The sequence below is a fragment of the Lactuca serriola genome, chromosome 5 (assembly GCF_051521515.1).
Source record: "Lactuca serriola cultivar US96UC23 chromosome 5, Lser_US96UC23_V15, whole genome shotgun sequence".
NCBI lineage: Eukaryota > Viridiplantae > Streptophyta > Magnoliopsida > Asterales > Asteraceae > Lactuca > Lactuca serriola.
Window position 1 is genome coordinate 300,978,453 of NC_136412.1, and position 12,433 is coordinate 300,990,885.

The 12,433-nt window shown below is 33.4% G+C and overlaps 1 protein-coding gene and 1 long non-coding RNA gene across 2 annotated transcripts; both read left to right on the forward strand.

The window, feature by feature from the left end:
* The first annotated feature begins 8,264 nt into the window (after positions 1 to 8,264).
* On the forward strand, positions 8,265 to 9,178 carry LOC145051750 (uncharacterized). Its single transcript, XR_013683810.1, has 3 exons — positions 8,265 to 8,570; positions 8,657 to 8,843; positions 9,020 to 9,178. It is a non-coding gene; the product is annotated as an uncharacterized LOC145051750 (long non-coding RNA).
* A 1,141-nt stretch (positions 9,179 to 10,319) lies between these two features.
* On the forward strand, positions 10,320 to 11,579 carry LOC145050685 (uncharacterized). Its single transcript, XM_078998894.1, has one exon. The coding sequence runs from the start codon at positions 10,320 to 10,322 to the stop codon at positions 11,577 to 11,579; it is 1,260 nt and encodes a 419-aa protein (XP_078855020.1).
* Positions 11,580 to 12,433: the final 854 nt, after the last annotated feature.

Consider the following 12,433-nt stretch of genomic DNA (forward strand, 5'->3'; position numbering starts at 1 on the left):
TATAGTAACAAATCATAATTATCCTTTTCTCACAAAAGTCTATCCAAATTGTTCTGATGCCATGCAACCCAAATGGACCATGCCAATCGGGTCAAGTACATACCAATTATAGTTATGAACTTAGACACTAATCCAACAGTCTCCCACTTGGATAAGTCTAAAACTATTATTGCGTATGACTTCGAAACCCGACTAGCAATCATAACTCTTGAAAGCTGTTGTCGAACTTTGATCAAATCAATGACTTGTCCATTAGATAAGGGATCATATATTCCTCCATTCTAGATATCATATGGACTGAGGCATGGATTATAATCATTCTCTCTGTCCATTTGTTGTTTCCCAATTTCCGATTTATGATGACCGACTAATTGAACAAATCGCATTAGTACTGGCTTGGCCAAGCACTTCGGGGTGTCATCACTAAATCGAAGAGGGGCCCACATATATCGCTTTTATCCCTTCAAGGGTAAAAGGAATGGATAAACTTCGACTCATATGCTTGTTCTACTACTTGTTGAATCATACACAAAGGCATGTTTTATAACATCGAGTTACCAATGCGTTTTCGTACAATCAATGCATAACCAACTCATAGGTAACAAGTCATATCTCTAGGTTTGAAGAATATAAGATATTATCGTCTCATGATCACTCGTGATAAAATCCATGAAGTGATTCAAATGAGCATGGGTTTAATCTAATACTCATAACTTATGAGCACTCATGAATGTTGTAGCAACTCTTTCTATGTCCACTACCTTGGACATCTACAAACCAACTTCATGTCAATCTTCATTCATATCTACTTCCAACATATGATCAACTGTGGATGGATTGAATAACTTCGACATTCAGGAAGAACGACCTAGTTATTATGGAAGTCAAAACATGCAAAGTGAAACACAAGAATGATTGAATCCAATATGGTCTCAAACTTATGAATATAAATAAAACACCTTTTATTTATCACCATATTGATTACCCATCATCCATTGAATACTGTTTCAAACTATCAACTTTATACTTGAATTAAAACAATAGTTGTCCCATGCTCCGAGCATGTACACTATGTTTTCTAAACACTAGTCATGCCATACACCATGTATGCACACTATGTTTTTCCAAACATTAGTTATGCGATACACCAAGTATGCACACTAAGTTTGTTTATGCCTAAATTTGTTTGATTCTAAACTTATATGCGTTGATCCTCTTGTAACGATTATGCACAGAGTCACCAAGACTTGTCAACAGACATTATAGAGTATTTCAATAGAGATCAACTCCATGGAAACGAAGTCTCTTATTCAAAGTACATTGCTTTGAACGTCCTTATTGCATTAAGTTTCCTAATCTTACACAGATTTAATGAATAACTTCCACCTATGGGAACATTTCCATATTCCCATTTTGACAATCACTCCTGAAGAAGAGCTGCCTCTTTTCACAATATGTCAATATGGTCCTTCCAAAATTTAACACTATACTTCCAAATGTCCCTGGGTAACCAATCTTTGGTAAACCTTAGATTGTCCTCGACAATTGCTTAATCAAATTAGTCATATCCAGTTGTAGTACTTTTTCCCTTTTAATGCTCTAGGCATTTGGAAAAATTTAGAACAAATGAATATTATAGCACATGCAATCGATCCTATATCCGAAATATATGGGACACGATTCATGATGTCTCACATAAAGACATGGTATTAGACCAGTCTTTTTGCTATAATATTTCTATTTCTATTTGTCAGGTTCTCATAATTCAGATTATGAAAAGGGATGTCGTAATCATAATCGAATTTTAGAACACAAATAATGGACTCATATATAGAATTTCCTTATGTTGAGCCATTCCAACATAAAAAAATCATATATGTATATATATATATATATATATATATATATATATATATATATATATATCCCTGACTAAAGATGATTAAAACCTCAATCTAAGATTTTAGAATTGAAATGAAGTATTATTTCCTCTCCCTTAATTATAGCAAAAAAAAACTTTTCCAACCCCTGCAACTTCAAGAATTGAAACTTTGTTTTCTATAATTAACATTGCTAACTTGTAATACTTATCATAATTATCATCCTCCCACTAACATGATGATTATTAGCATAACACTTACGCTCCCACTAGCTTTGACATGTATCAGAAAACAGGTGGACTTCTAGAAGTAAATACTTTATTGACTTTCTTACTAAAGTTCAGATTTCTAATATGAGATTGCTTTGACAAGACTTTATCAAAATCATACACCTTTTCTTAGATAGCTCATATGTGTGTCTAAACAATTTCAGAACTATGAAAAGGGATGTCGTAATCATAGTCTCAATTGTTTAGACCTTTGCCATTTCTCATAAGTCCATGTTAGTGTGCCGGTTAACCACACACGCTCCACTAACGACTTTGAGAATGCAAAGATCACAATTTCTATCTACTTAAAATCTACTTAGTGAAAGCGTTTCCTCACCATCATTTTCATGAATCGGAGAGAAACCTTATGACACTTAGATTTTTTATGGTGTAAGTGTTCCTATCCATGTGAATTTTTCATAACCTTAATCACAAGAATATGTCAACACAATAGGTTACAAACCTCAAGTTGTGTGCTAGTGATTAACAATAGGTTTACTCTTGATTAGTTCTTGAAACTATTCAAGATCTTTAAGACTCCCACTGTCCTCTTGACATATAAGATTCTCTTGCCAAATATTCAAGAGATAATGCAGATTCTTTATCAAGACAAACACTTCACACAATTGGCCTTAATTGGTCTTTGTTTTATCTAAAACATCACAACTTACCAATTTCAAATGTACAAGGGTATGACACTTTTACTCTTACATTTGACAAGTGTTATAAACCTTTCTTTAAGATATGTCACTCAACTTAGAGTCTTGGAGTATGACTCTAAGACTTTTTTTGGAACGAAGTATGACTCGTCTTCTTGATTTAACCATTCCAACAATTCAAGATTCCTCTTCTTAGTCATAAGAATGCACTAAGATGTCCTTAGAGGACTAATTGTGACATGATTTCTAAATCATTAAGATGATCACAAAACATGATACTAAAGTACTCTCCCATCTTTTCAGATTTGAGTAACTTTTATCCTTCTGCCTAATTTGATTCTTCTCATTCGTTCTCCCATACATCGAAACTTTTCCAATGTTTCAGAATTATACTTAAACTTGTAAGTATAACCATATTTACTAGGCTTTAGTAAATCATGACGAATAGTCTTATCGATCTTTTGTGGTGGACTTGATCAGTGCACCAGAATGTGTACTCGATCCCTTAGTCCTTCACTTGACTCACATATACATGTGAACAAGGAAGTAATCTTAATTTTCCAAAGATGAAAATTCTCATTCATCATACTATACAACTTGCATGATTTCCAAGTTTCTATCAAACTGAAACCTTGGGTGATGAGAATCTTTCGTTATTTGGTAAATTTAGACACTACCACAAATGAAAGAATCAAATTCATATTTCCATTATTGCTAGAAATATACTAACAACAATTTTCCATAAGTGCCATTGCAAGGACATCTAAAATAAAATAGAATTTTATTTATTTATCAAATGCGGAAAAACTTTCCTTACAATGCAACTTTAAATGGAAACTATGCTATTACATATTTTCTAGCAATCTATCATAACTCTCTAAGTAGTAGCTCAAGAATCTGATATCCATCTTCGCGATCAGATTCAACATACTCTTTTTCTAAGTTCCCTTCCCTTTGATTGATCCTGCCATACATTAAAAATGTATTAAGAATCTTCAAATAGGAACTTAAGTGAGTTAGATAGTGTACTTACCTGAAGTAGAGTCAAGCTTTTTGACTAGACTTTCTCTCAGATCTTTCAGGTAGTTATGGCAGCTTCGCAACCAATGCCCCTTCCTGTGGCAATAGACACATATGGACCCTTTGGGATGGTACATGGGATTATCTTAGACTTAGCCATTCTCTTTACCATTTGGTCAACTGAGTTGACTATGGCCAATCCCTTTCCATTGGGAAGAGAAAGATTTTTTGGATATTCAATGTTACCATTGTCAATGTCCATGGAAGTATGGGAAGTTGATATTCTTAATCAAATTTTCTCTACCAGTGCTCCAAATCATTGATGATTCAGCAGCACCAAGCAAATAGATAAGATCATTAAGGGTCATGTCATAGTCTTTTACATAGTAGACCCAAAGGACACTCACTATGAGACTTAGAAGGTGATTGAACAACCAACTTTCTCAAGACTTTGACACCCAACTCTCCCGGCTTGTCAATATGTGACTTCATCTCCAAGATGTGATCACACATAGACCTTGCTTGCTATTAAGGCTTGAGTGACCTTGAACTTGTGGGTTAGGGAGAATAATTTGAGGAGGTGGAGGGAGTGAAGAATGATTTCCGGGACATCATCTTCATTTGGAAAGCTTGTTCCAAAAGTTTTTGGGAAGATCATAGATGTCTGAACCAGACATCTTTTGGGAGATATTTAGGATAGTTGATTTAAAGTCCTTAACATAACACCCAATATGAAATATTAAGGCTAGTACCCAACACAATATTTTATAACTTGGAAGAGGGATGTCGTAATCCAAGCTATAGAATATTTAAAGGTAAGCGAATGACGATTCACCAATTTCCACCATGAAAAAACGAAATAATTTATGAGGTTTTAATTGGATTTGAAACTCCTAGATCTTTTGAGATTCTTTGAACTTTTCAATGACATGTTTCAATCTCGATTGTGCAACTATTGGGTTTTTAATGCTATTGAGTTTGGGCCTCGGTTATTGGGCCAATTGAGGGAAGGGTAAAATGGTCTTTTACCCTGGGTGTTAGATAAATAAACTAGATTCTCGGTTATGGTTTATGGCCCAATTATTAATTGGGGTTTTATTTGATTAGTTAGCGTAGGGATTCTCCGATATAGCAGCCCAATCATTTGTTTGACTAATAGCAGACTAAGGTGAGTCTCCTTGTAGTGCTTGGCAGGTCGAAGGCACCAATGTTGTCCCATTCGATTATGTTATAGTATGCGAGCTGTCTTTGAGACTCTTGCGTGGATTGTATGTGTTTGAATGTATATCGGGCGGGGCCCGATGCCAGTCGAGGTCTGATGAGTGTGTTAGGCGGGACCCATCGCATGTTATTGACAAATCTGTTCCGGGCAGGGCTCGGTGTCGGGCAGGGCCCGATGATTGTAGGGAAAGGCCCATTGTATGTGTGGTATGCGGTATTTTTGGTAACTCACTAAGCTTTGTGCTTATGATTTTCAGTTTATGTTTCAGGTACTTCCGGATCGAAGTGGAAAAGCTCGGGTTGATCGCATTGCACACACTATGATTTTTCCGCTTATTGACACTTATGTACTTTTGGGATGTTATTTGGTTTACTCTGAATATTTTATGGTTTGACAAACATGTTTGGTTGGTGGTTTATTTATTATAAAACCAAAATTTTTGGTTATGAGTTTTTGGATGTTACATATGCGCACATCTGTGTGCCTCCAGTTTTGTTAAGTATGGAGCTTAGACGTGACCCGAGTTAACTTTCCTTTTTATTTTCACTCGGCTACGTAAGGGTTTTTTTTTTCTAAACTTTGAACAGGTATAACTATCTCAGGTAAACTACGATTTTGTTTATTCTTTTTGTTGTGTTTTCTTGCCTACATATTAGAATCAAGAGCTACTAATTTAATTCTCTAAAGCCCAAATTCTATAGCCACAAACATTGGGTGTTGCACATGTCGAATATTACAAACAAGTAACATGCCATTTTCAAAGTGGTGTTACTTTTTTTTATTATTATTTTAGATCCATTTAATCTTATTTTCTTGAATTACACTATTTTGTTGTTCTAGCTACACATTAAGTCGTAGTTGTTATACTTGTAAGTCTAATTCCCACGACTCCAAACTAAGACACTTAACATATTGTGAAACTTCTACTTTTCATTTTTTCTGTACATATATTTCAAGATTTCCACTATGTGTGCACTCTAGGCTCATATTCTTTATATATATATATATATATATATATATATATATATATATATATATATATATATATATATATATATATATATATATATACCATGATCAAACATTGATTCCATTGAATTTTGACCATTAGAACCCATTTTAGCTTTTTTTTTTATTCGACAAGGTTGTCCCCATTATTGCAATATAACCTTTCGCAACTAACTTATTACCACCTTATTGGGTTCAAACGCATTATATTTATGTATCTAACATCTTAATTACTCAAATTAAGGATGTTAAAAATGCATACCCCTTAAGAGGACAGCACTTTATAGTCTACAAAAATAGGGTAATGTATCATCACATATTCTTTGGTCTCCTAAGTAAGGTTTGGTTCATAAGACTGCTTCCATTTCACCAATGATTAAGTAATCCATGAATAAGTAACACATACCCCCATGATTAAATCTTCATCGGGGAGAACCTCATGTAACATTAACCCATGAATACGTAATCCATACCTTAACGTTGCTGATACATTGAGCAATTATAAAAAACATGTAGTCTCAAATATGTTTAACGTTGTTATTATAAATGATCTACGACTCTATGGACAGAGCGCGTAGTTCTCACATGGTTCCCTTGTTTACCAAAACTCTTGTTAGCTTGGTACTGTAAAACAAAATAACGAAAAGTAACACCGACAAGGAAAAATGGTTTATGGTATTTTTCGCAGGCCAGACCTGTGAAACACCAAAAGTGGCTTGTGAAAAATACCATTTTATGGTATTTTACAGATAACTATTGGTATTTTCAAGTACACGATGCTCGAAATTACCAAAATTTGCCTACAAAAATACCACAAATGAGTAATTTTGAAGGCATGATTTGCAAAAATAACATTTTTGTAGGTTATACATGCAAACATAACAAAACTTATCTGTGAAATTACCCATTTTGATGTCAAATTTAGTATTATCGCAGGTATGGCCAACAAAAATAATATAAACTACCTACAAAAATGTCCAAAACCCCTTTTTGAATAAAATAAAAATAAAAATGCTAGAAAAATATTTACACTTACACACTTTATATATGGGTAAAACGCTTCTCATTTTGTTGCAAAACTGAAAGTCGAAAAATGGCATTTTTAGCTAAGGGCCCATTGACCGTTATCATATCCCATCATGCCCATTTCACACGCCTTCTGCCCTTCTCCGTCAAATTGGTGATTATTTTGAGAAAAAAAAAATATTAGAAAAAAATAATGTTTTTGCTCGTTTATTTCTCCCCAACTTAAGTTATATTTAAAAGGATGCTTAATTGTCAAATTGTGCTTAGTGTACCATTTTTTTTCTTTGTGTAGGGCGTTACTTTGTCATTTTATTTTTTCTGAGATTATGTATGCGTTAATTTTCTTTCCCTTTAATTCTCCTTTTCATGGTCGTATAATCAATATTTAATCATGTTTCATCTTGAATACGATAGAAGCCTCAACATCATAAATTCATAGTCTATCATCCAATCCTAAAAACTAAATTAAAATCTATATTTTTTGTAATAATTCGTTTCCAGTCATTGCTAAATTGATAATGTAATGACTTGCAAGTCATTGGTAATTTCGATGTTGTTGGTGGGTTTTCTAATTAATGGTGTTTACTGCAACAAAGAGAAGTAGGAAAAACTATCCAACAACGAGTCATGGAAATGGATGGTGGCGTCAATTAATGTTACCCATACAAAGGTGAATATGGGTGGTTTTTGTTTCAAAGAAATGGAGAAAAACAACATATGGTTTGGTTTGTTACATTTGTGCAACAAATAAATGTTTACCCGATTACACCCAACATGTCCTGTTATACAATCAATTCTCGCCGTACTGTGTACTTTCTAAAGTTTCATTAGTTTTTACACATTCACTTTATTGGTAGCAGGCATATTTACTCTTCATTTTAAGCATTGCATCATTTAATATTTTTGTTAGGGGAAAATGCAAAAATTGCAACCTGATTTCGTTTATCTGTGTAGATAAATGTTAATAATGTTGGAATGATAGAATGGCTTCTGAATAGAGTATTATATATTGACTCTTGTAAATTTTGTAGAATCAGAATGGGAAGTATCGAATTTATTAAGCTGGTTAAATCAAAACTCAAAAGTTGAATAATAATGAAAACTAAGTAAAAGAGCTGAAGTAAAGGTGACACCTCATTAATGTAGTATAAATAGGAGATCTTCCATATCATTCATATATGCAATTATGCACCATGCAATCTCTCACTGTTCCATCTTTATTACAAAGTTCGAAACTATATTCAGAAAAGAATATTTATATATTCTTCTTCCTGCGTTTATGAATTGCTACTATTGTTGTTCAGAAATAGACAACATAACAACTGGGATTATTTATTTCATCAATGATGGTCTTGATCATTTAGAAAGCTTCAAATGGGTTTCTTTCCACATGAGAAAACATCAAATTCAAGAAGAGTCTAGCTTAACTTTCACATTTTCACCTAAGAATAAGCTTGGATAAGGTGGTTTTGGTCCTGTTTATAAGGTATGATATATATAGATATTACTTTCTGTTGGTATATATCTCTAGCTATAACTTATAAGACGTAGTAACTTTAATAATCTTAGCAGGGTCACCTTCTTGGAGGACAAGAAACTGCCATGAAGAGGTTGCAAGAGTTCAGAAACGAGGTTATGGTGATTGCTAAACTGCAACATCGGAATCTTGTTAGACTTTTGGGGTATTGTGTCAGAGGAGATGAAAAGATTCTACTCTACGAATACATGCCAAATAGAAGCCTGGATTCAATTCTATTTGGTTAGTCTCTTAATTCAGTTTTTTAGCTTTGGAGTGTTACTAAATGAGATTATAAGTGGAAAAAAGTAACAAAGGATTATTATATTAGTCTTTTAGGACAAGTGAGTTCTATAATACTTATGATGTTGTTACCTACACTGTTTTCTATTTGTCGTATAATTATTTATATATTTCAGGCATGGGGTTTATGGATGGAAGATAAGCCACATGAGTTGATGGATCCAACACTGATGGACTCATGCACTCCAAGTGATATGTTGAAGTGTATAAATGTGGGACCCATATGTGTACAAGGACAACCTTATTAACATCCTACATGGAAAACATGATTTTAACACTACTACAGTGATTTAATAATGCGACCCATTTTTTATTTTTGAGGCGGTTGATAGTAAAAACCGCCTCATCAAATGTATAAAGCATTAAATAATCCAATAACCGCTTTAAAAAAGCACCGGATAAATTCTGAGAAGTTTTTGTTAAGACGGTTAAAAATAAATAGCATCAAAAAAAGATTTTTTAAGGCGGTTAAAAATAAATAGCATCAAAAAAAGATTTTTTAGTGCTGCTTCATGTAACAGCATCATTAAATAAGGATTTTTTGATGCTCTTTTTATAAAAGAGCATCATTAAATCTTTATCTTTTAATGCTATATTTTAAAAAACGCATCAAATGAAAACACTTTGATTTTTTAGTGCTACTTCATTGTAAAAACATTATTAAATCTTTATCTTTTGATGCTATATTTTGAAAAAAAAAAAGCATCAAATGAAAACCAGCTATATCCGTCTTTTAGGGTTTCTGTAAACTCTAACATACTTCGAACTTTTGGAACATGAAGATTCTCTGCATTTATGAAACATAAACATAAATGCGTAATAACTCAAAATACCCTTATTAATTGTTTTGCTATCTTCACTAAAGGTAATTTTAATTTTATTGTACTTTTGCTTTTATTCTAAGTATTTATTTATTAAATGATTGTTTATTGATATTTTTTAAATTGATTAGTGTAGACTGTGAACATGTGAAAATTTTCATAACTTGTTTGTTTAGAATCAATATATTTACCTTCTTTGAATGTTTATTTTAATTTTCAAATGAATCGTGATTATTGGATGTACAACACTTCACGTTTTTCTCAATTTTATATAGAGGGTGTTCAAACTTTTATTAGGGTTGCCGAAGAAAATCGCTTAGAAAAAGGAAGTGGATCGATTTGTTGTCCTTGTAACGTTTGTAAAAACTTTAAAACGTTTAATTGTACCGAAGAAATAGAGTATCATTTGTTGAAAAATGGTTTTGTGCCTAATTACACTTGTTGGTCAAGACATGGAGAAACACTACTTGATTGTAGTACATCCTCGACCAATTTACATATTAATAATAGTACATGCAACAAAGATTCATATGTTGTTGATGATGATCACCAGTCAAATGATCCCAATGACAACTTCAATGAAATGTTCGATGACATGGAGGCTAATATGGGTGATGTTGAACAAGAAAAATTACATGACCTATTTGAAGAAGCAGAAACACCGTTATATAGCGGTTGCAAATTTATGAAACTTGATGTTGTATTGAGGTTGATGAACTTAAAGTCGAAAAACGGATGGAGTGATAAAAGTTTCACAAGTCTATTAGTGTTTTTGCATGACATTCTTCCGGAAGACAATGCATTACCCATTTCTACATACCAAGCAAAAAAGCTAATGTGTCCGATGGGATTGGAAGTTGAAAGAATACATGCATGTCCAAATAATTGTATGTTGTATAGAAAGGAGTTCGAGAATAAACATAATTGTGTTTTTTGCGGTGCATCGAGGTATAAACGGAAAAAAGATTTGGATGAAGTTGACGATGATGTGACAAAAAATGGACCACCGGCTAAAATGTTGTGGTATCTCCCTGTTATACCGAGACTGAAAAGGTTATTTTCAAACGAAAAAGAAGCAAAGTTACTTTGTTGGCATTCGGAAGAACGTGAAACTGACAAAAAACTAAGACATGTTGCAGATTCACCTCAGTGGAGAAACATTGATAAGAAGTATCCTGAATTTGGAAAAGGGATGAGAAACATACGGTTTGGGCTTAGTTCAGACGGGATCAATCCTTTTGGGAACATAAGCAGTCGTCATAGTATGTGGCCAGTTCTTTTGTGCATTTACAATCTTCCACCGTGGTTATGCATGAAACGGAAATACATTATGATGTCGTTGTTGATTCAGGGGCCGAGACAACCTGGTAACGATATTGATGTGTATTTGTCTCCTTTGATTGATGAATTAAAAACTCTTTGGAGTTCGGGTGTAGACGTATATGATGCTTATAAGAAACAACACTTTCAATTGCGGGCCATGATTTTTTGTACTATAAGTGATTTTCCAGCGTACGGTAACTTGTCAGGATACAAAACAAAGGGTAAGAAAGCTTGTCCAGTTTGTGAAGATCAAACAAGCTTGATATGGTTAAAAAATTGCAAAAAAACTGTATACATGGGACATCGAAGATTCCTTTCGAAGAGTCACCGTTTTAGGAAGAAAATTATTGAGTTTGATGGAAGTATCGAGATCAGAACGATGAGGAAACGATTTGATGCATTTTCACGAGTTGCAAGTATAAATGTAGTGTTGGGAAAAAGATTTCGTGTTGATAAAGATGCCCTTTGGAAAAAAAGTCAATTTTTTTTGAATTGCCTTACTGGAGACATTTGGATGTTAGACATTGTCTAGATGTTATGCATATTGAAAAAAACGTATGTGAGAGCTTGATATGCTTATTATTAGGTATGATGCATAAAACTAGAGAGTTTAATATCCGAAAGGACATGGTCGAGATGGGGATACGTGAAGATCTTGCTCCCGAACAGAGTGCTAACCGTGTTTATCTCCCAGTTGCTTGTTATACTACATCCAAAGAAGAAAAAATAAAGTTTTGTCAATGTTTACATGATATTAAGGTTCCATCAACTTATTCTGCAAACATTAAAAGATTTGTGTCGATGAAAGACTGTAAATTGTTTGGAATGAAGTCTCATGATTGTCATGTTTTGATGACACATATGATTCCTATCGCAATTCGTGGAATTTTACAAGATGATGTACGACATTCTATCACTAAGCTTTGCTTGTTTTTTAACAACATTCACTCAAAGGTTATTGACATAGAAGATTTGGATAAATGGGAGAAAGACGTTTATGTTACACTTTGTGAATTAGAGATGCACTTTCCACCCTCATTTTTTGATATAATGGTTCACTTGATATCTCACATCGTACAAGAGATTAAGGCTTGTGGTCTCGTATTCTTACGGTACATGTACCCTTTTGAAAGATACATGGGTATCCTAAAAGGTTACGTAAGGAACCGTAATCGACCTGAGGGCAGTATTGTTGAAGGGTATACTTCTGAAGAGGTGATTGAGTTCTGCCAAGGTAATCCTATTAATAATATATTACAGTTATAAACATTTATAATATATTACATATAATATAATAATTTATTTTTTTATAGGCTATATGAAAGATGTCGAAAGTGTTGGTGTTCCTAAAACTCGTCATTCAGGTCGACTTGAAGGTAAGGGAGG

What these genes read in the sequence shown, in the direction of transcription:
- LOC145050685 (XM_078998894.1), top strand. Translation starts at nt 10,320, where the DNA reads ATGGAGGCTAATATGGGTGATGTTGAACAAGAAAAATTACATGACCTA.